The sequence below is a fragment of the Sitophilus oryzae genome, unplaced genomic scaffold (genome assembly GCF_002938485.1).
Source record: "Sitophilus oryzae breed Bouriz unplaced genomic scaffold, Soryzae_2.0 scaffold_1576_pilon_pilon, whole genome shotgun sequence".
Classification (NCBI taxonomy): Eukaryota; Metazoa; Arthropoda; class Insecta; order Coleoptera; family Curculionidae; genus Sitophilus; species Sitophilus oryzae.
Genome location: NW_022146254.1, coordinates 3,590,854 through 3,616,125, shown reverse-complemented (window position 1 = coordinate 3,616,125; position 25,272 = coordinate 3,590,854). Strand labels below are relative to the sequence as shown.

At 33.0% G+C, this 25,272-nt stretch overlaps 1 protein-coding gene across 2 annotated transcripts in view; it reads left to right on the top strand.

The window, feature by feature from the left end:
* Window positions 1–25,272, top strand: part of LOC115879414 (unconventional myosin-XV) — a 186,862-nt gene that overhangs the window by 37,891 nt on the left and 123,699 nt on the right. For both annotated transcript variants that reach the window (XM_030896241.1, XM_030896240.1), the window contains exon 3: window positions 10,778–10,911. In XM_030896241.1, coding sequence (XP_030752101.1) covers window positions 10,778–10,911 — 134 coding nt within the window. The remainder of the gene's footprint in view (window positions 1–10,777; window positions 10,912–25,272) is intronic.

Genomic DNA, 25,272 nt, shown 5'->3' with positions numbered 1-25,272 from the left:
TATAACGCACACGTATTCGAATTCGTAAAAAATAACCAAGACAGAAGCATCAGCCGGACGCCGGACCAGAATCAGCTGTTAAAATTCTGTAATCCCTGCCAATATGCTTTAATGCGCAAGTCAACCCAAACAGTTCTCAATTTCGATCATGTACCGAAATTACCGTTCTGAAATCGTAATTAAACGATCCCAAGGTAGGTTGGTACGCAAATAGGATCGTCCGATAACCGTCAAATCTCGGTTGGAACACATTTGAATTACTGCGCACGAGCGTGATCGTTCGGTGACAGTTCTGCGACGGGTTGGAACAAACCTATAAATTTTTTTTTGTTCATAAATAAAATAAAAGCATGCTGAATAATTGGTTTGCAAAGATTTCTAATACTCTAATATTTTTCTTTTACATTTAGTATATTTATGCATCTTGTTATATTAAAAATAAAAGTAAATCCAAATAATTTGCATAAATTAGCTTCTATGCTCTAATCATTCGTACTTATAATGATTAAAAGAACGTTTTATTATCAAATATAAAATTAAAGATTTTTAGTCACATTCTCCTAATCTGAATATATTAAAATGATTAATTATACCGTCAGATATATTAACTATATTTGATCATTTAATATAATTCGCAAGGACAAGTTACATGATTTTCCTTCATAATATGAACTTAACAAAAGACAAGTTCTTAGAAAACATTAACACGAACATCATAAAAATGCTATATTTTGAACAATGACTCCCTTGTCGATTGGTAAAGAACTAGTTAAGAAATAATAAACTAGTACTTACCATTGTTAAAAACTGGGTAAAGAGTATGTATTGAATGAAGTGTTAACAATATTTATTCTTGTGTGAAAATTAACAAATAAATGTAATAAGACAATGTGTGATGATGCAATTCTGTTGTTGAATCAGAATTTATTATGGTGATTTGTGATTGAATATGTCATTACATATTATTAATTGTGGGTATAGGTATATCATTAATGAGATAAGAATTTATTTTTATACATTCCGAAATATTTTTTATACATTCGTACAATTCACAATAATTAAGAATAATGATAAATTATTTCTTATACAGGGTGAGCCTTGAATAAGTTCAAATATTTTTAGGGGTAGTATGGTAGTATTTAGACCCTAGAAACACCTATATAGGTAAGGTTTTTTCGCGAAAAAAAAAATTGAAAACTTATTTGGGAATTTTCTTAATGATTAGTTAAAAAATCTTTATAATATGGTAACATAGGTAATAACACCGCGGTAGTGCCATTCACCAGAAAGCGAAGTTTGAAAAACTTGAAAAGAATGCATCTAGATGGAAAGGAAATACTGCCATCACGGGAAGTGATCTAGGAATAACCCTGGATAGTAAACTTCTCTGGAACAGGCATATTAAGAACATTACCAGTAAAGCCACAAAGGCTCTCATGATATGCAGAAGACTGGCGGGAAATAGGTGGGGCTGCGCCCCTAAAATTTTGCGCTGGATGTATACCATGATAGTAAGACCCATGATTACATATGGAGCAGTTGTTTGGTATACAAAACTAGAGAAACGTACAGCAAGGCGGCAAAACCTGTGCAAAGTACAAAGACTGGCATGTATCTGTATCACAGGTGCCATGAGAACATGTCCAACAGCAGCAATGGAGGTCATTTTAGACCTAACACCACTGCATATTGTCGTCGGTAGTTATGCCAATGCGAGAATGATTAGAATGGTCATTGACGGAAACAGTACTGGGAGAATTTTTAGGTCAGGGGCTTGGAACACCCCCAGAAAAGAAAATTCCACTTCTCCAACTCCCAGTGGATGACATACCAAGAATTTACAACTTTGAGAAACACCTCACTTTAGTATTGAGTAATAAAAAGGATTGGAAGGAAGAAACGTTTACTCAGCATATAAAAGACCATACCATAACGTGGTATACTGATGCTTCCAAAACCAAAGCAGGGACAGGGATAGGAGTATTTGGGCCGAAAACCCAATACTCCGAACCAATGGGCACCTACCCCAGTATCCTTCAGGCAGAAATTTACGCTATCGAAAGATGTGTACAATTTATCTTAGATAGGAACTATCGAAAACAGGAAATTGCCATCCTATCCGATAGTCAAGCAGCATTAAACGCGATCAACTCAGTAACCATCAATTCGAAGTTGGTCAAAGAATGCCTAGAGAAGCTCAACAAGTTGGGCAAAGAAAATAAAGTCCTCCTACTCTGGGTTCCTGCTCACCAAGGGATAGAAGGCAATGAAAAAGCAAATGATCTAGCTAGGAAAGGAGCGAACACTCCACTAACTGGACCAGAAGGTTTTCCTTGATTTAAGTAAAAACAATCTTTGGATTGTCACGGTGTTTCTAACAGAACAGTGTCTCCTCAACGAACACCTCAGTAGGCTGAAGCTGAGAAACAACGGCGAATGCAGATTCTGTGGGGAATTTGGGGAAACACCAGAACACCTCATCACTGAGTGCGCCGAGACGACCACCATTCGTGCCATGAACTTTGGTACGGCTGATGTCAAGGATGGAGAGCTGGCCTCTGTGGAGCCGTCTCAGATACTGGCTTTTGTTAAAGCCTTGAGACTGTATGATGAGTTATAACTCGTTATAACTCAAGAAAGGGGAAAACACAATAGATCTGTAAGGTCGCAGTCACATTCTACAACATAGGTAATAGATTAAATTTACAAAAAGGAAATCCCAGGAAATATCAAGTTAATTTTTAAAATAAAATACCTCGGTTATTTTGGGCTTAATTGAAAAACGGTAAGGGAAAATATGTTTAAGACTCATGCTGCATAATATATGACCGGATATTTTTATCTCCATTTTTACCAGCTACCACTTTAATAGCGTGTTTGTTCTTCTGAGACCCTAGTTAAAGATGCATAGTACACATAATATAATATAAAATTTTTAAGCGTTTATTATAATATATATAGCACTGGTTATAAATTAAAAGAAAAATAAGCCTTTCTCTATTTAAACCCTGCATTAAGCTTGCATGTTTGTTATACTCTCCATCGTGTTAAATATTCACCCACTTGTTTTTCTGATAAAAACTTATCCTAGGACTGTTCTCTGCCACACTTGAATTATTTTGACGTTACTTTGACTGCCATATCTTAAATTCAGTCTGATTTATTTGGAAATTTTAATTTAAAAAAAGTCCTTTCTTTGGTATTTAATTATTTTAGTAAATGTTTTTCTTCCTGAGTCATTTCCAAGTTCTGATTAGTATTAGCGTAAGGAATAATAACACCGTTGAGAAAAATGGAAGATATTCCTTCTATTTTACTTGACTTCAATAATTCTGATATTTTTATTTATTCAGTCTAGATGTCATTTCTGGCTTACTGCAATTTGGTGCTTGCTTTATTTACCGTTTATCCACAAATATGTGAAACAGTATCATCTAAAAATCTTGCTAACGTCGCATATTTTTATTTGGATATGTTACTCGCTTAGAGCAGATAAAAAGCCGGTTCTAAAACACTGCCTTCTTCACCTGCTTTAATATTCTATTTGGTATCCGCACGTGATAGAAAAAAAAACTACTCTCTAGATAGGAGTCGGCAAGTTTAGCATACTAGGGTAAGTAGTACCTAGTGCCTTTTGTGCATTTTATACCAATCCTTGGTTCCAGACTTTATCGAAATAAAACTTTAAAAACTTCTCCATTGAGTCAGTAATTCTGTAGGCTCTGTATGGTAAAGTGATAACAACGAAAACTAAACTGATAATCTGGGATAGAACACTTAAATTATAGAGTTTGTTCATTTTCACAATGTGATGGCCCATGGTAAAAAACTTAATATTAAAATCGAAAACAAAGTCCAAACCATTGTCAAAGAATTTCCTTATTAATGACCGGTTTCGGCAATTCCAGCTATCATCAGACCTTAGTCAAAAACAGCTGTTCGTTTGACTTTATATGTAATAGTATATTAAACAACGAGTTTCGAAAACAACGTTTTGCACACAAGTACGACAGTTTGTTGGCTCGAGCCGCAGGCAAGAGCCACAAGTCGAACGAGTGTACAGGGTGGGTCAAATTCGACACTTTTAAATGGAAACAACCTTTTCTATAGGAGATAGACAAAAACTAATATCGGTGTCTGGAGCTCAATTTTTGTTAAAAACATGATGGTGAAAACCGCATATCGATATCTGTTACCGTTTCGGTGTTACGGGGTGTTTTTCAAAAATATGCATTTTTAACAAATCGCTGTAACTTTTTTGCTACGGAAAATTTTGTATTTTTATAAAAACATTTCCAAAGCACCTTTTTACGTAGAATTTAATGGTTTAAGTATAATTTTGTTAAAATTAATAATTTAAGAATTATCAACAGAAAATTTGATTTTTTATATGGGACACCTTGTATATTTTTAATTTATTGAAAAGAATTTAAAATTACCTTTCTAAAAATATAACACACTTGATATTTTGCTCGATTCCTCTTCGAGATATAGAGTATATAAAAATTCGCCCCCTTTAAATAAGTAGGCTTTGAACGGCACCGACTGTAATGCAAAAAAAAATCTAGCTGTGACCATCAATTAAAACGAAAATAATGTTTGCTATGAGAAATGCAGAATTTTATAACAATTTAAAATATATTTAACCAACCTCAACACATTTAAACTATATCTAATAACAATAAAAATAAATAGCAAACCAAAACATGAGATTTTGCTACAAGTGTTCGACATATCGACCGTCTTCTGTTATGGACAGACGGGGCAGTTTTTGAACATTTCTCGCGGAATTCATTAATTCAGTGGGGGTGAAAGATACCCTCTCATAACTGCTAAGTATTTCTAATTCTTGTCTAGATTATACGGAAGAATAAGGAACCTTTATTCTTCCGCAAATATATCCATAGGATTAGATCCATGGGCACTAAATCAGGCGGCCTCGACGGCGAACGGCTGGGATCTTGGTTAGCTATTCAATTATTCTTGAAATTGGCTGCAAAAATTTCAGAAGCGGTGCGTCGTCTTGCTGGAAAAATATGTTTTCGAGTTCCATTAAGGGTATATCATCAATAAGGGGTCCAAAGCCTACTAGTTAAAAGTGGCGAACTTTTAAAAATTCTGTATTTCGAAGTGGATTATAAGAAAATATCAAGTGTGCTATATTTTTGGAAAGATAATTTTAAATCCTTTTCAGTTAATTAAAAACATAGAGGGTGTCCCAAATAACAAATCAAATTTTATGTTGATAACTCTTAAATTATTAATTTTAAAAAAATTATACTTAAACCATTAAATTCTACGTAAAAACGTGTTTTGGAAATGTTTTCATAGAAATACAAAATTTTCCATAGCAAAAAAGTTACAGCGATTTGTTAAAATTGCACATTTTTGAAAAACACCCCGTAACTCCGAAACAGTAACAGATATTGATGTACGGTTTTCACCATCATATTTTTGATAAAAATTGAGCTCCAGACACCGATATTAGTTTTCGTCTATCTGCTATAGAAAAGGGTGTTTCCATTTAAAAGCGTCGAATTTGACCCACCCTGTACAAAGAAGTTTTCGAACGAGTTTTTTACGCTATTTTTTCTACGACTACAAATTAGCAGCAGACACACTCACTTTTTGCCAGTTTTGTGAAATAATTTGCGATGTAATGATGACACTTTTCTGACGGCTGCGTTGCGTTTAGCGTTTCAGCTAAACATTGGAGGTTAAAAATGTTAAAATTGGCACATATCATGTGCAAAATGACACATGTCGTGCGCTAAATCCTTAGCACACAACAGTTTGCAAAACGCCAATTTCATATCGAGTTTTCCGTGTGTCAAACTGCATTTTCTAGGCTAGTCGTAGAAAAAATAAATTAAATAGATTGTTGTAGGTATGAAATCTAAAGTTGTCTCTTTAATTATTTTTTAAGTAAAATTTTACATACTACACTTCTTTTTAAGGTACTAGGTTTCGGTTTTAACGTTTATGTGAACTGTATCTTTGAAATTAGTTTTGAATCATGATTTTTCATAAAGTTGACAGAGAAATCTGACCAAGGATACTCTTATGGGAGTCCACGACTATCTTCTCCAACATCTATTTAAGTAATATTTTGAATATTGTAGTTTCTGTCTGTTAAATTTGTCAATACTATAAATAGAGAAGAAAACAACTGCAAAAAATATACCTAATTGTCAAATAAAATATAGGGCCGAGCCTTTCATGTTCCAACAAAAAAGTACTAAAATCATCTACAATACATTACACCACTTTAAAATCTGAAAATACATTTCACTAAACATTTTAGTTTATTTTTATATCATCAAACAAATACAATCATTTGTTGATGCTGACGTGGTTAAATTAACTTGTATTCGCATGTTTTAAATATTTTTAGAGTTATTGGATGAACTGTAGTTAAATCAATTACAGGTTCTCTATGCGATCACCCTGTATTATGTTATTAGTTGACGTAACACTTAAAAAAAAATATCAATGTCAACGACTTGAAATAAAATATATTTTGAAAAATGTTCCTTTGTTCTGTGTGCACAATGTCACAAAGTTGCGTTTCCTAAGAGAAAGGAATAACACACTAGATTATGCATATGCATATATGCCCACTCGGGGTGTAACATATGCTGGTTTAAAGTTTTAAGTCCTTATCATTTTACCGTAATGATAAAATGGCAAAACGGAAATGTTGTAGTTTTGTTTCGTTAAGTCAGACCGATATTATTCTTTCTCTATAATCAAAACGAAATGAAATTACATAAAACGGTAAACAGAAGTAAAAGTAAATTGCTATAAAATGCAACTAGTTTTCTACATAATTTTATCTGATCAATTTTAGTAACTAGTATTCTCCTTTTATAGTCCGGCTGTATTTAAATTTTTAAACAAAAATATTTTAAAAGCAAAAAATCTTTAATTCAAATTATAATTAATTTTGATCATTATATAATATAATAATCATATAATTGTTTTCATATAATAGTAGGTGTAAAAACTATTTTCAAGTGACGATAAAAATTAAAATAATACAATAAATAATGTAGAATGTAGAATGAGTAAGAGTTAGTTAATCACCGCGACCCTGAAGATCTATTGTGTACCCCTTTCTTGAGTTATTGCTCATTATACAGGGTATAACTCATTATACATGGAGATCTTCCTGTTGTAGGAGGGACAAGGTATTTTTCTTCCTCCCCTGACAACAGATGTTCATTCTGCGAGGAGTAGATATCTAAGAGGGTATACACCCTTCCACGATTGTGGTTTAGCCCTCCTTGCCCTCTTTTTTTCACAATCGAGTAGCTTGTCTCCGTTTGAGGTACCCGCGTGAGGTGGAGGCTGGAGGATCTGTCGCCATTTTCTCCACCTCTTTAACTTCGTCTTTTCTTAGACCTGATACCGGTGTGGCCCCGAATCTATAATAGAGGATATATCCCTCTTTCTTTATTGCCTCCTTGGATTTGAGGTCAATTACACCGCCAGGGTTAGTCGGTCCATTTCTACAGAGTCCCCCATGTAGAAGTACATGAGACAAGAATACAGTGGGTTGTCCATTGGTGCCTCAAGGTTGAGACCTATAGAGGCTAGTCTTCTATCTAGCCACGCATCTCATTCGGTCCCGCCATCATAGGATTTAGGTTTCTGGTGAGGTTATCAACTCTTAGTCCGGGCAGTTAAGCTAAGATCCCCCCACACCCTCTGCTCATGATACATAATCACAGAGAGTAGAGGGTGCCTGGTATGACGGATAGGGTAGTCTCATCCCGCATCGTTAGACGTCTTGGTGCAATACCCTGGCCACGACACTACAGCCAGGGATAAGACAATGAGATGCTCCTTAGACCCAGCCAAAGTTCCAGAGGGGATTTCCCCTAGAACCTGACTGAGAGTTTCCCCACCAACGATAAGGTCTCACATCTCCTACACAAAGATACAATAAATAAACAAACCCTCCTATAATTCAACAGAGCTGTCTTAAATTTTAAATATTCTTTTAGTTTTTGTGGTGTATATGGTATAAACGATGGGAACGAAATGTATGAAAATCAATACTTATCTGGTTGCTTAACAATGGACAAATGGGAATCGTATTTTAAAACATTACTTACCGAGAACAGAACATATTTTGAGGCAGGTAAAGAAACACAAGAAAGGATAACAGTAGCCGCATCTCCCCTCAGAATAACAACTAAAGAACTAAGGGAGACATGTAAAAATTAAAAAAATGGTAAATCCGCAGGCCCGGGAGATATACCAGGAGAACTGATAAAATATGGGACGGAAAATCTGTACCGACATATAACAAAACTCTTCCAGATGTGCATAGATGGCGCAGAAGTACCAAAAGATTTTAAAACCTCATATATCACGACGATTTTTTAAAAAGGAAATCGAGAAGACTGTGCAAACTATAGAGGCTTGGAAGTGACAAGTACATTAAGTAGACTATATGGAAAGATACTAAAGAATAAAATAGAAAATGAATATAAAGAGATAGAAATAGAAGAACAGGCGGGTTTTAGAGCGGAAAGGTCTACTGTGGATCATCTGTTTACCTTAACACAGGTCTTAGAGCAAAAAACGGCAAAAGATCAAGAGGTACACTTACTATATATAGACCTCCAAAAGGCTTATGACAGCATACCATTAAATAAATTGTGGGAAACGATGGAAATAACTAATATAAATGCAAACCTACTTAAAGCAGTTAAGAACTTATACCAGAACACCACAGCTAGAATAAAATACGAGACTCATTGTCAGAAAGCATAAAAATTACAAAAGGCCTCAAGCAGGGATGTTGCCTATCTCCTATACTATTCAAAATATACCTGCAACAAGCACTAAAAAAATGGATGCTTAAGTGTAGAGGAATGGGAATCCCCCTAATAAATGAGGACACCCTATACACCCTATTTTTTGCGGACGACCAGATAGTCCTAGCCCATAGACAAACTAACAAAAGCAAGACGCGTCAACGCTGTACTGCAAAACGGCAACAAGTTTGATAAGAGTTTATTACCGCGCTTGCGTCAACTGGCCTTTTAGACGAGGACGGTTTACTTATGGATTGTGTATTTTGTAGTAGTCTTTTAGACGAGGATGTTTTACTTATGGATTGGGTATTTTGTAAAAAGGATGTTTAATTAATAAGCGTTTATTAAAATCAAATACATTTATTTCCATTTCCATCGGTAAAATAAACAATAATTTCTGGACGTAACAGATATAAAAACAAAAAAGTCAAATAAACGAAAACGTATTCCTCTTTAATAAGAGGAATACGTTTTCGTTTATTTGACTTTTTTTTCGTTTATTTTAATAAATAACAAAAAAGATGATAAAAAAACAACAGTTATATGGCAAACGAAATAAAAGCATTATTCTTCAAAAGGTACAAAAAAATAATTATGTATATTATAATATTGATAATAGGAACAACAAGAAACATCTTAAAAATATACAACTTTTTCAAATATAAAACAAAAACATAAACTTCACATTTCCACAAGAATTTAAAAAATATTAACATTTAGAGTCTATTATAAAATATAAAGCACGAAAATTCAAATCATAACAAGATTTAAAAGATAAAGATTCTTATAACTTACAGTCAATTTGTAGGACCTTCGGTTTGTGTACGTTAGCGATGTAATCACAATAATATGTATAATCACAGTAATTATTATGCTCTTCATAAGTGTAAAATGTATTACATTACTTGTTTTCGTTTTGTAAAAATAATAGTAATAACCAATCAAAACGCAAAATCAGGAATTCAACAGTTCGTTCAAGGCAAAAACGTTTTTCGTTTTATTTAGGTTAGGTTTGACGAGTGCGACTGCGCGATGAATTCTGACTCAACTGGCCAGCGCAAAAACAATAATTCGACTTCCTCAATCGTTTGAAAAGTCCTGCTTTTGTTAGTTTGTCTATGTCCTAGCCCAAGATCACGACGACCTTGAATATATGGCAAGGAAGCTGATAGAGGAGTATAAGAAATGGGGGTTCGAGGTAAATATCACCAAAACTGAATGTATGACTGTAGGGGGGCCACAAGAGAACATAGTCTTAGAGGATGGAAGCGTGATAAAAAACTGTGACAAATACAAATATCTCGGATTAAAAATAACAACGATGGAAAACTCGACGAGGGTATAAAAGATCGAATAATGCAAGGCAGAAGGGCAATATCTATGTTGAATGGTGTACTCTGGGATCAAGGAATCTCTAAAGCTAATAAGAAGAACATATATAATACGGTAGTGAAAAGCATAATAACTTACGGAAGCGAAGTATGGCAGTTGAAAAGCAGAACAGAGAACATGCTATTCGCGACCGAAATAGATTACTGGAGAAGATCTACTGGAAAATCAAAAAGAGAACAAATAACCAACAACAGAGTAAGGGAGATTATGGGAGCAGAACACACAATTGTGGACGACATAAGAACAAAACAACTCATATGGTTTGGTCATGTGCAACAAATGCCCGATCACAGAATACCAAAACAAATTTTATTGTGGACACCTCGAGGCAGAAATAAAAGAGGAAGGCCGCCACGAAGCTGGAGGGAGGGTGTGGATAAAGAATTAGAAAATAGAGACATACCTGATGATCTCTGGCTAAATAGACAAGAGTGGAGGTTAGGTGTCGGAAAACGTCGTAGAACGTTCTGAACCGACTTATAATATATATATTAGTTTTTGTAGACTAAGTATAAATTCCATTTGATCAAAACTGTTACCTACTCTTTTTATTTTAGGCGCAAACCTTTGCCCTCCAAGATGGCGAAGGAAACGTTAGAAGACGACAGGATTTGGGTTCCGGAGGTGTGGAAGACATGATTCAACTGAGTGACCTACACGAAGCCGCTTTGTTATGGAATTTGAAACTAAGGTAAATAGAAAAAATATTCTACTTATATTCTCTATGTTCTCTATGTGAGGAGTATAAAACAACACACGTGTTATAACACGGTTTTAATCTTTTCTAAAAAGTCCTATGGGTATTTCGCCACTCGCACTGTAAGAAAATCTACAAAATAATAGAGACCATGCAACATGTCAGCGGTGACAAGTTGGTATCCGTTGGATTAACAAAAAATTGGTGTTTATCAAAAATATTTATTCTATTTTGTACATTTTCTTACAGTGCGAGTGGCGAAATACCATAGAACTTTTTTGAAGAGATAAATAAGCCGCAGAGGTATACCGATGCGTCTCAAAAGTGGCTCACCCCTATAACTTTTTTATTTTTTCAGATAAAAAACCAGATTTGATATGTTAATATATGACATAAATTAGGATTGATTGACGTATTCAAATGTTTTTCGTCACTTCCTGTTTCACCGGAAATGACTACAACTTTTGATTCTTAAATATATAATCCTATATATATATATATATATATAAATACTTTTCTTTTTTAATTGGTATATAATATTTTTACTTTATTCGGTAGAAAATGACACTCTGAATAGAATGACATATCATATGTAAACTTGCGAAAAAAACTTTTGACGAAAAAAAAATTAAATAGGTACTATTTTTTAAGCGAAAATGTCAAAAGTTGACACATGAGATGTTATTTTATTCAAAATGCCATTTACTATCGAATAAAGGTGAAATTAAATAATTATAGAAGTGAACCACTTTTGAAAAAAAAAACCGGTACCCGGTATACTACGTCTTATACCATTTTGCAGTATCTTAAGCAATTTATAAAAATATAGCAATATTTTTACATTGTGTTTCACTTATACCTACATACATAACTGTAAAGTTTTCCTTTACATATTTCAACATTAAAATGTAAATCTAATTTACGCAATTGTTGACTCGCGGTGTAAAAGAGCGTCAAGTAAAGAATAATATTTTTTTATTAAACAGAAGTTGGAATTATATATGAAATATTGTGTCATATTTATAAATCCTTGCCTTTACTGGCGCGTTTGTAATTCCTGTTTACAAAAAGTACTTTTTCTGTTCATTCCAAAATGGTTATATACCTACGTTACCGCATAAATTTTATTGCAAAAGAACCAAGATTTTTTCCAGTGGTATAAATAATTTGCAGTTAACTTTATTTGCAAATCTACCGTAAGAAAAAAAAAGTATATTCTCTAAAATAAATAATGTAATGTAGTTATCCAATTTTTATAGATTTTTCTTTAATTTTTTTATATTTCTTGTCCAGTTGTTTATAGTAATTAATTTATCTCGGATTTTTCTTCATAAACTGGTATATTTTTATTTACTTTTGTCCTTATTTTATATATTATTATAATTAATGACCAAAGCGTATGATTATATTCCAATAAAAGAACTTTTTCAAGTACACTTAATCGGTCACCAATAAATATTACCCTAATAAAGGCAGTAAAGGAAATCTACAAGGACCCGATAACACGAGTTAAAATTAAAGACGGACTCAAAACATCATTTAATTTAAGTAAGGGCCTCCGACACAAGGATCTTCAATTCTATTCTGTCTATCTTCAATTTTATTCAATATTTATCTATATTCCACACTGGAACAATGTAGACGAAAATGTGGTGGAATGGGCATACCACTCGAAAACAAAACGATATACAACCTTCACTATGTCGACGATCAAGTAGTTATACTGATGGCCAAAAACGTAGAGGACAACGAGTATATGTTTAGAAAATTAAATGAGGAGTATGATACATGGGGTTTACTACGAATAGATTTTAAAGACAGAATATCTGCGTGGCAACTAGGGACAAGATCTAGAAATGGAAAAAAGAAATAGAATAAAAATATGTAATGAATATAATCAAATAATATACATAATAATGGAAAAAGCGACAATATCATCAACAGCCGAATCTACAAAGCCAGAAGCATTACAGGAGCACTAAATATTATTATTTAATAATAATAATAAATTTATTTGCAATTCAGCAATATGACAAATATAAATAAAATAAATAAAAATAAGGATAATACAAAAAAGTATATAATACCATTTTAATCATAATTGCAAAAAGGAAGCTGAAAACAATAAAAATTGATATAGTTCAGCCCCAATAAAATATTTAAACACTTTTAAACATTGACATTTTTTTTTTAAATTGTTAAATTATCAAAATTTAAATCATTAATAACACAACATCTTAAATTTTTTTGACACTGGCAATCAAAAAATACATAATACATAATAATACAACCCAAGCCCACAGAAAACAATTCAGCCCTTAGTATTAAGTAAACGGGAACAAAATGTGAAAAAAAAAACAAACTCAATACATATAATTCAGTAGGCATATTATGTTCTAAGAGGGAAGAGTCATTAGCATATTTTTAAGTTTACTTTTAAAGCTATGTTTTTGTAAGACTTTCAGACAAGGTGGAACACCGTTATAAAGTTTAAAAACCTGGTAAGAGAAACATCGCCTAAACAAAGCGGTCTTGTATAGTGGCGGAGAGATAAGTCCCCTAAATCTTAAATTCAACGTATGAACATCCTCTCTAAACATCTTATTGGTCAGATAGGGAGGGGATCCACTTAATATGATCATATGAAACAAAACCATCGAGTGTAGCTCCCGTCTCTTAACCATATTCAACCACCCGGCATCTCCAAGCCTATACGAAACGGATTCATATTTCCTGACACCATAGATAAATCTTAAGCAGCTCCTCTGAACTATCTCAACTCTAGTTCTATCGACCCTGTCTAAGCAAGGCCCGTAAACAACGTCGCAGTAATTGAAATGGGACAGCACCAGCACTTCACATAACAGATTCAGATAAGATTTTTCGATGTGGATAGAGCATACTTAATGATAAGTATGCCCTTTTTAAACACAGAGACACATGCTCTTTGAAACGAAGTTTACTATCAATAAACAGACCCAAATTTCTAGTGCATTGGGTGAAACTCAACTTTTTACCTGCTATTTTAATTTTAATTGTATATATAACTATAGAGATATAGACAGAGATATAGATAACCAAGATAACTTGGGTCCGCATAGTCAACAATAGACAACCAGTGGACCCAACTACAAAGAGAGTATCTAAATATGTGAGGAAGGCTACACCATATTTAGAAATGGTTGAATAAGCTAAAAATGATGATTATGATGAAACAGAATATGAGTAGAAAGGCTACCAAAGAATATCATGAAATGGACACCAACTTGAAATCGAAATGGAGACACCGAGAGACATGGATAAAGGGGATAGCAAAAACAATGTCATTACGCAATTTGTAAGCCGATGGACAGAAGGCAATGGCGACAAGGACCCAGAAAGCAGATCACCCTGTAGAACCGGACTTAAAAAAATATTAACTGATATTTGTTTCACTGCTGTTTTCTCCATAAACAATTACGAATTATTAACAAAATAAATCGTAATTAAACAAAATTCATCCAAACAATGAACAAAAAAAATCGAGGTTGATTAGTGGCTTCGTTACGTTGTAATGGCGTGTATTACACATAATTAACCATGAATAATAGACCGTTTTTTCGATTGTTTTCACCGAATGATAGAAAAATAAAAAAAAAACGTTGTTGAAATATTTTCACTCTGAATTCGCGAATTTTATGCACTTTTTCACGTTAAGAAACCGTATTGCACTGCATTGCGGACGCACGCTAACTGGTCCAACGTAGTACAAAGTAGGACAATTTATTTTTTTTCTTGTTCTTTTTAGAGTTATCAATATGTATCACCAATTAAATAATTATACAGTGCTTTTATTTTAACTGTTAACATAGGGCGTAATATAATGCAATGCTATTCTGCTATATTCATTTTTAAAGTGGAACAGTCAATGCATTTGATTTGAATGAATAGTTTACTCAACCAACAATACTCGGTTAGAAAAAAAAATAATTGTTTTAAAGTAATTTATTTTGTTTAACTAGTTCTTACTCAAGAAATTGCCAAAAATTCTAATTTTGGATGAAAAAAATAGCTTCAATAATTGCATTTCATGTTTATTCATTTTTAGATAAAAAAACTGAATTGCCTGTCAATATTTATTCAATGGATGATAAAAGTTTAGTTATGGCATTGACAACACAGTGTGATTACAAATTACAATAATTAACCCCTACGTTCACAGTAAAAATAAAAGCACTGTATATTATTACTTAATTTAATTATGTTCAACTAGGAATAAACAATATTCATTTTTATGCGTTATGATAGATTGATAAATTATCTGATTTTATTAGTCATATTTGATTTTTAATTAAAGGGGGCTATGAATTTTATTTCTATGTAACTTAAATCCGATTTTGTGTATATTAGTATTAAATAAAATAATCAATATGCAAATAAAGTCATCTCATAACTAGTGATGAGCATGTTGTTTATTGTTCTTGTGTCAGATTTCCACAGATGACATCCAAAAAATGACAGACAATTGTTCCTGTCATGTATCTTCTCGGTGGACATACAGGGTGACCCAGGCCTCCAAAAAAACTTCTATATTAGGATTTTGGTTTGTGATTTTCATTGATTTTTTTTTAAGCAATGTGGGGGCAATGGTAACGCACATTTTGATAATATTTTTATCAACACACAGGATGATTCAAACATATTTTCAAACTAAAGTTGTATATTTTAAATAGAATACTATTATATTTCTTACCTCAGTAGATTTGTCATTTAATTTCCATTTCGAAAATAGTATAATGTATAACAACATATTCACTGTAATGTAAATAATTGTGATTGTTTGTATTTAAAATATTTATATACATATGTATCAAGCAGACAGTTGTATCGACTGACTAGTGAGAAAGAAAATCTAGGAACTAGTGGGATGGTTGGAAGGGTTTGGACTAGAATTTTGTACATTTTACTCTGTTTATATTTGTTCTATTTGTTTCTTCGTGTTTTTCTTGACTCTAATTGTAATTTTTGTCTGCCTTGCTACAATTTTAATATTTAGCTACAAAAACTAGTCAATAAAGAGTATTCTATTCTATTCTATGCTAATGTCATATACTATACCGAGTGGTTTTTAAAATATAAATCATCATCATCATTTTCACCTTATTCAACCATTTCCAATTATGGTATAGCCTCAAGTGGTCAAGAATAGATACCCTGCTCATTGCTATTTGAGGGATTTGACTATGTGGATTACATCTATTACCTGGGTTTTTTATCGTATCCACACTATTCTTTTACGGTCTGTCTTGGTTATTCCCAGCATATTTCGTTGCATTGAACGTTGTGCGACCTGCACTTTCCTTAATGATACAATATTTCAAATGAGTATAATATCTATAACGATCAACATGTTTGCTAATAGAATATTTGAGAAATAAATCTTCGTATTTATTTAATACTTCAATGATTTATTAAATAAATAATAAGGTATTTAAAAAACAACAAATAAAAACATTATAATAAAACATTAAGTACATAATATTATGCTCCCTTATTTTTTTCTCAATTTATTAAAATAATAAAATTATTTAGACCAGTTAGGACGTACCCACAAGTTTCGTCTATAGCCTGAAGATATATACCTAATAATTATAATACTTATAATTGCTTTCCTTCGAAATCTGGGAAAGTCGGCTCATTTGTGAATCAGTCGGTCTTCAAATTTAGTTACGGAGACATGAAGTGCAAAAAGAAATTACGTAAAACGAGTAATAATGTTACTAACAAATGTCGAGTATGTCAAAAGAGCAAATACCGCATCGCCAGCAAGATTAGTGCTGAAAGGAAAATATTGAGAAGGTCAGTGTATTAAAATTCTTGCATGTAGTTCAAACAGGTGAGTTCAAATTTTAGACAATCTTAAATTAGGAAATATTCTATGGTAGCTGTATCGTTAGGAGTATTACTTAATAAAGCATAAGTTATAAGGAAGTAATAAATTTATTATACGGTTATGTAATTATGTAATAGAAGCAAATAAAAATTACTATCAAGGCAAAACAATAAGAAAATTAAAGAAAAAAAATCGTTCTACATAAATTAACAGACTACGTGTATATTACTATTTAAAATTACACTAAAACCATATTTTTGATTATTTTTTTGTCTCTGCGGAATGAAATTAACTTTAAAGGTAGCGATACACATACAATTTTTTGTGCAGATATGTAGATGATGCACACATGGACTGTACTAGGTTATACGTGAGTTAGTGACTCTCGTACAATAGTATGTACAGACAGTGGCGTATCCAGGAGGGGGGGGGGGCAAAGGGGGCAATTGCCCCCTCCAGACATGATGCGCGCCGGTCCAATTTATATTTTAAACAATAATTTAAATACCAGCTTCGCAGATATTTTTACAGAAGCAAACAGAAACATGGACGAATTGTTTGGTAAATAAACAATAAATAAAATACCCCCGAATAACTAGTAGACAAAAAACAGGCCGAATTTTAAAACTGAAACTGCTCCAGATTATTACAGATTATCAATTTTTATTTCTTTTCAGTGGCTTAACAACAGACTCACGGGCCTGTGTGCAAAAATTTTACCGGGCCCCCTATTACAGCTCCATATATATATATATATATATATATATATATATATATATATATATATATATATATACAGTTAGAAATAACATTATCAAATTCATTTTTATATGTAGTATTATTTATTACTGCACACAGAATATGTAACCCAAAACATATAAAATATCAAATAAATAAAGAAATAAATAAAAACAAAACAAAAAACAACAACAAAACACTAAATTAAAATAAACAATGTAAATAGGAACATCAACATGTTAAAATTCTTTTTTCCTTGCTTTAACATGGGCAAAAGTTGACACGATATTACCAATGTCTATTGTACGGGCAACTTCATTTTCTATTGAAATAATTGCCAAAGATGATTATCGTTTTTCGCCCATAGTATTTCTTAAATTATTTTTGACAAGCTTTAATTCGGAAAAAGATCTTTCAGCCGAGGCCACAGAAACAGGTATGGTGAGAAAAATATGACACGCTGTTAAAATCTCGCTGAAACTAGAAGACGATGAAAGGTTTTTAATTAAAATAAATTCAGTGAGTTTAAAAATGCAATTGATTTCATATAAATTATTTCGGAAATATTGCCTGAAGGAGAGTAATTGAGAAGAAATCGTATAGGCAATATCATCAGGGTATTTAAGGTATAGAACCTAACCCATTTCATATATATCCTCATCAGAAACAGAAGGATTCTGCTTGATTCGCGATAGCATGTGATAGATATGGAAATGCGGCCCTGGCGTGTGTGCGAAGCACATCGATAGTTACGCTACTGTTTCTTTTTTAGATCACGTAGTATTATATTTGAAAGAACGATTTATTAAACAAAGACATACTATGGTCATTTAGCTGTCTTATTCCCTCCTTAAATAAAAAATCCGATAATGAAGTATCAAATCTAAAATGTATGCTAGATTTTTATAAAAAAACGACTTAGAAAACTCTTCATTTTCTGTAGTTTCGGCTGAATTTAAGCTCTAGCACAGAATATTTGAAAACTATGCACCAGAAGACTACCCAAGTTCCGCACTCGATGCCCTGGTAATATGTGACCAGGAACTATTTCCTAACATATTATTTATTTTATTACAAATTGTTTGCACTTTACCCGTTAGTACGGCAACAAATGAAAGGAATTTTTCAACCCTAAAATTGTTAAAGTCCTACCTACGTAACACCGTAAGTGAGGACATACTAAATGTCTTGTCCCTTTTGTATATGTATCCAGAAATATCTGTTAGTACAGAAGAGGTACATAATGAAATGCAGGTAAAAGCCAAAAAGCTGGATATTGTTATTGAATTTTATTTGTATCTGTGCTTTTTCTTTATTCACTTGGTCTTTTGTTTGTTTCTTCTTCTTTGTTATTTGTTTCTTTAATTTTTGGTTAATTTTTGTGTTATTGATTATTTTTTGTTGTTTTGTGATGTAATGTTACTTATTAAACCATTTTTCTAAGAAAAATATTTTTTATTTATTTATTCCTACTATTTACCATAGTACCTAGCTGTAATTAGGTAGGTACTTACTTGTTAATGTAAAAAATATATATTTAGGTATAATATTGAGTTATTGACCCCCCCAGGCATGAATCCTGGATACGCCACTGTCTACCGATAATAATACTTATGTGTATAGTATATGATAGTAATTCCTTGGTGTGAATTGTATATACATCAGCTGATGCTCCAGACTTTAAAAAGTCTTTGACTTTTTTATTTTATTTGTTGTAGGACCTTCTGAGGTTGTTTACTTTTTTAATTACAACATTTTTTACAGCTATTTAGTTGAATACCTAACCTTTCAATTTTGCTGTCGATCTTGCGTATCTGTCATCTTTTTATTCTTGTCGTAGCATACCTTATATTTTATTTACCAAAGGCAAGGCTTACTTTCTTATATTTTAATAGTCTTTCACAAATTGACAATTCGTATTGCACACAAGCAATATGTGACATGTTCAGACATTACTTTGAATGTTGTATACAATGATTCAGTATTAAAACTAAAAGAATTTCGGACTTCCATTGTCTTTATTTATTTTTAAGTTTTCCGTTTAATTTTAGATTCGTTCTTTTGAATAACGCCCCTTTGAATGTTTCCTGCATTGCGCTCTGTTATTGTAGTCCTATTACGTCTCAACCTACTGTCAGTCTCATTGATTCAAATCTATGGACCCCATGAAACTTAAGCGTCATACTTACTAAACGTTGTAATTTTTTTTTGAAGATTATTTCTGTGTCTCTACTGTGTGTGACTTTTTTAGTTCCGTATAAAGCTTCATTCAGAAACTGGCAATTAGTGAAATAAATTAGTGGCTTCAGTTACACTTTATATTTTTTAGTTTTTCCAGCATTCACAACGTTTAAAAAACACAATTAAAATTAATATAATTTCCTAGAAATAGCTTCCAGTAGTCAGTTATATCAAGGTTATATCCTTAGAGAAAGCTTAATATTTAGCTTATAAAACAATAAACTTTTGATGTCTTTTGTTATAGATAACTTTTTGTACTAATTGAAAATGTCTACCACTAATTTTGATGTTCTGAATGCCTAAGCTTCATTCGGAACCTCGCAATTAGTGGAATAAATTAGTGGTTTCAATTACACTTTCTACTTTTTAGTTTACCATCATTAATAAACAATCAACTTTTGATTTCTAGTCAACCACAATTTCTCATCACGGATGATAATCAAACGGCCAAAATGACATTCCTCGCAAATTTTGAAGTGTAATTAGTGGAAAAGTTTTTTTTCTACTAATTGAAAATGTCTGCCACTAATTTTGACGTTCTGAATGCTTATATTGGAATTACAGGAACAAACTTCTACGCTAATTGAAACCACTAATTTATTCCACTAATTGCGAGGATCTGAATGAAGCTTAACTTTCACATTTTTTATAAAATATACAGAGTGAGATTTAAATAAGTGCAAATATTTTTAGGGGTGGTATATTTCGACCCCAGAAACACGATTATAAGGAACACGATATTCGCGAAAAAGAAAATTGGAAAAATATGTGATTTTCTGAAAACATTTCTTGGAAATTTTTTCAGTTTTTAATTAAAAACCATAATTTCTTGATAATATGGTAACATAGGTAGTAGATAAAATTTACAAGAAAGAAAACCCAGAAAAGATCCAGTTTCACATCCTGAAAATTTAAGGAATTTTTTTTTAATTTTTAAAGAAAAATAACTCGGTTATTTAGGACTTATTTGAAAAACGGTAAAGAGAAAATATGTTTCTTTTATCGAGATCTACCAACGCTGAAAATATTTGCACATGTTTAAGACTCACCCTGTATATTAAAATTTTGTTTCCTTTTGCACGTATACAGCAGATTATTTCTATCCTCAATAATTCGAAATCATTTTTACTACATACTACACACACTATGCTGGTAGGTTTAGTTCATGTAATTTGTGGCAGTTTGTATTGAATAAGCAAGCAAATAAATTACCTTATAAACGTGTTAAGTTGCAGTAAACGAGAAATATTTTACATTCTTTAAGTACGATGACATCGATTTAATTGATAAACGAAATCGTAGTGAAAATCAGTTTAAACGTATACTGGAGAGAAAACTGTTATTAAGCTAGGTTCTTTGAATTACAAATAAGTATAGGTATAAAGTATTCTTTTTGATATGTTAATATGTTTAGGAAAATCTAGGATCTAGTGGGGTTGCAGTCGGAAGGGTTTGACAAAGAATTAGTACACTTTGTTAATTTTCAAGCTTTCGGAATTTATTTATTCCTCAGGACATTAACGTGGTACAGAAAAGACCTTCATAAAAACTACATTAAAAAATATGGCTCGTGTTGATAACTCCACCGTGAAGCATCGCTGACCAGTCAACCACGAAAAAGGGGGAAGAGGACTCTTATAGGGCGGTTAAGCCGCTTGATATTTATTTAGAACATTGGAACAATTAAGAGATGTTCAATTAAAAATTAAAAATTCAATTGCGTCTCAATCTAAGGCGTGAAGGCGCAAAGTGTTCTTTGTGAAACCCTTCCGACTGCAACCCCACTAGATCCTAGATTTTCTTTCTCACTAGTCAGTCGAGACTACTTCTGCTTAATATGTTTAGATATATATAAAATAAAATTGATCTTTCAATTTATTACTGTGTTCTTGAATATCGGGATATTTTTTATAATTACAATTTCGATATTAATTCTTCCTATCGATTCACCTCCTAAGGGTTTAGCCAAATAAGTTATAGTTTACATACTGACCGCCATTATCTGGGGGCACGGCAGTGGCCAAGTCGATCACAGCCGTACCATCCTTTTCTCTAAGCTTTTGAGCACCCTGTAACTTCGTTATGGATAAAGGAAGAATATTAATTTTCATTAAACATGAAGAAATACTATAGCTGGCTATATTACCAAAATATCTAGTAATTATACCTCATAGTTTATGAATTATCGCTAGTCAAATTTCTTTAATTTCGACTCCCTGACACCTCATCAAAATTCCAATGGAGATGGATATTCACGAAAACTTTTTGAACAAAAAGCATTTAATAGCTGTGTTTCTAGACATTAATAAAGCATATGATATGTGCTGGAGATTTAATGTCATTAAAAATCTTTATAAAATAGGATTAAGAGGATCATTACCACTTTTCATATCAAATTTTCTTTGCCAGCGTGAATTTCAAGTTAGAGTCAACAATGTTCTACGTCCCAGCCTCTAGAGAACGGCTTGCCTCGAGGGTCTGTTTTGAGTTGATCTTTATTTCTTTTATCCCTTCTTGACCTCCCTACATATACCTCCCCTGACATATCTATCCGCATGTTTGCTGATGATTTGGTTATTTACTATTCTTCTAGATCACCTAGAGTTTGTCAGAGAAAAATCCAACAAAATCTTAATTCCCTTAGAAAATGGTCTAATTGCACTGAATATTCCTTTTCTGCTTCCAAGTTCCTCTGAAATGCACTTCTGCAAAATAAGAAGTTGTATTCAAATTGATGATATTAAATACCAGAATCATCCTATTCCTAGTGAAGGTCAACATAGGTTTCTTGGATTGATCTTGAATAGTTCACTATCATGAAAGCCTCATATATCTTATATTAAATCAAAGTGTTTCAAACATCTCAACATCATTAAGGTTTTTGGTAATTCCAAATGAGGTTCCCATCCAACTTGTCTTCTTCAGCTACTTAATAGTTCTATACTATCTGTACTATCTAAGCTATGGTGATGTTGTCTATAGCTCTGCCAGAATGTTGAAATGTTGTCTATAAGTCTTACCTAAAATCCTTGGATATAATACTCCACCAGGGGCTACGATTATCTTTGGGTGCCTTTCGAGAGTCTCTATGCCTTATCTGAATATTCTTCCTTGTATCACAGGAGAATTTTCCATACTCTTAATTATGGAATATCCATTAAGTCAAAGCCTTTTTTGATTGACTATGGCAAGTTCTTCGACTTACAAGACAGTGAAACGTATACCATTCATCCAAAATACCAACGGCCCGTTAATACCACCACCTATTTTCCTCCCAACAAAACATGCCTAATATCCCTGTATCCACTTTTTCCGACACACTGTCCCCTCCATAGAAGGATCCTATTTCAGTTAATATGGAACTTTGTAAATTAAAAAAATCTGAAACATCCAGATATCTTTACAAAACTAGTCTAATACAAATTTTAGACAAGAAATATCGTGATTATATTATTTGTTTTTACACAGATAGCTTGGCAAATCTGACCAAGGTGTTGGCTGTGCTTTTTACAGCCCGGTTGCTAATAAAAAAATCAGATTACCTAATTTCTCTGGCATTTTAACAGCTGAACTCACAGCTATTTATCAGGCTCTTATCCAAATTCGGAGCATGCCACCCATTGAAGCATTAATGCTATCTGATTCACTTAGTTCTCTCAACAGTATTGCTTCTTTAAATCCCAAAAAATCTCTCTAACCTGTAGCACTCGAGATCTAGTATATAAACTTACTGAAAGAAACTACAATGTTAACTTTATGTGGATACCTGGACACTCTGACATTGCTGGTAACGACCGGACAGACAAACTGGCTAACGAGGCAACGCTCTTACAGAATATTTTAGGAACTCCATCCGTTGTCGTTTTCAGAAATTTCCACAAAAAAGTGTTCTTGAGTATACTTCAAAATGAATGGGACATCCTCGAGGGAACTAATAAACTTAGATCACATATGCCACTTCTTCATCTGTATCATATATACCAATATATATATATATATATATATATATATATATATATATATATATATATATATATATATATATATATATATATATATATATATATATATATATATATATATATATATATATATATATATATATAATATACTTATATACATATATATATATATATATGTATATATATATATATATATATTCTCTTGAACGCGGATCTTTCTGTAAAGTTGTTTTAGAATTTTTAGAATGAGTGGGAGGGGGGTTAATCACTTCGACCTTACAGATCCATTGTGTCCCCCTTTCTTGAATCATAACTCATCATACAGTCCCAGGGCTTTGACAAAAGCCAGTATCTGGGACGGTTTTATAGAGGGTAGTTCTCCATCTCCAATATCAGTCGTACCAAAATTCATGGCACGAATGGTTGTCATCTCGGCGCACTCAGTGATGAGGTGTACTGGTGTTTCCCCATCTTCCCCACAGAATCTGCATTCGCCGTTTCTTCTTAGTTTCAATCTACTGAGGTGTTCGTTGAGGAGACAGTGTCCTGTTAAAAACCCCGTGACAATCCGAAGATTGTTCTTACTCAGACCCAGGAAGATCTGTGATTTTTCTTCATCATAAGCCCTCAGAAACTTCTTCGAGTGTCTTAGACCATTGGAAAATTTCCATTCCAGGTTGCGGATGGAATCTTCCAAGTTCTTGAGTTCCGCCTTGAGTTGGTTACCACTTGGAAAGCAGAACGGTTCTGGTTCAGTTAGTGGAGTGTTCGCTGCTTTCCTAGCTAGATTATTTGCTTTTTCATTGCCTTCTATCCCTTGGTGAGCAGGCACCCAGTGTAGGAGGACTTTGTTTTCTTTGCCTAATTTATTCAGCTTCTCTATGCATTCTTTGACCAATTTCGAATTGATTGATACTGAGTTGATCGCCTTTAACGCTGCTTGACTATCAGATAAGATGGCTATTTCTTGTTTCCGATAGTTCCTATCCAAGATAAGTTGTACGCATCTCTCGATAGCGTAGATTTCTGCCTGTAGGATACTAGGGTAAGTGCCCATTGGTTCGGAGTAATTAGCTCTCGGCCCAAACACTCCGATCCCTGTTCCCGTATTGGTTTTGGAAGCATCAGTATACCAAGTTATGGTATGGTCTTTTAACTGCTGGGCAAGCGTTTCGCTCTTCCAATCCTTCTTATTGCTCAATACTACATTGACATATTTGTCAAAGTTGCACGTTCTTGGCACATCGTCCACTGGGAGTTGCAGAAGTGGTATTTCCTTTTTGAGGGTGTTCCAAGCCCCTGATCTGACAATTCTCCCAGTACTAATTCCGTTAGTGACCATTCTAATCATTGTCGCATTGGCATATCTACCAATGACAATGTGCAGTGGTGTTAGATCTAGAATGACCTCCATTGCTGCTGTTGGACAGGTTCTCATGGCTCCTGTGATGCAAACACATGCTAGTCTCTGGACTTTGCATAGGTTTAGCCTTGCCGTCCGTTGCTCTAGTTTTGTGTACCAGGCAACTGCTCCATAAGTAA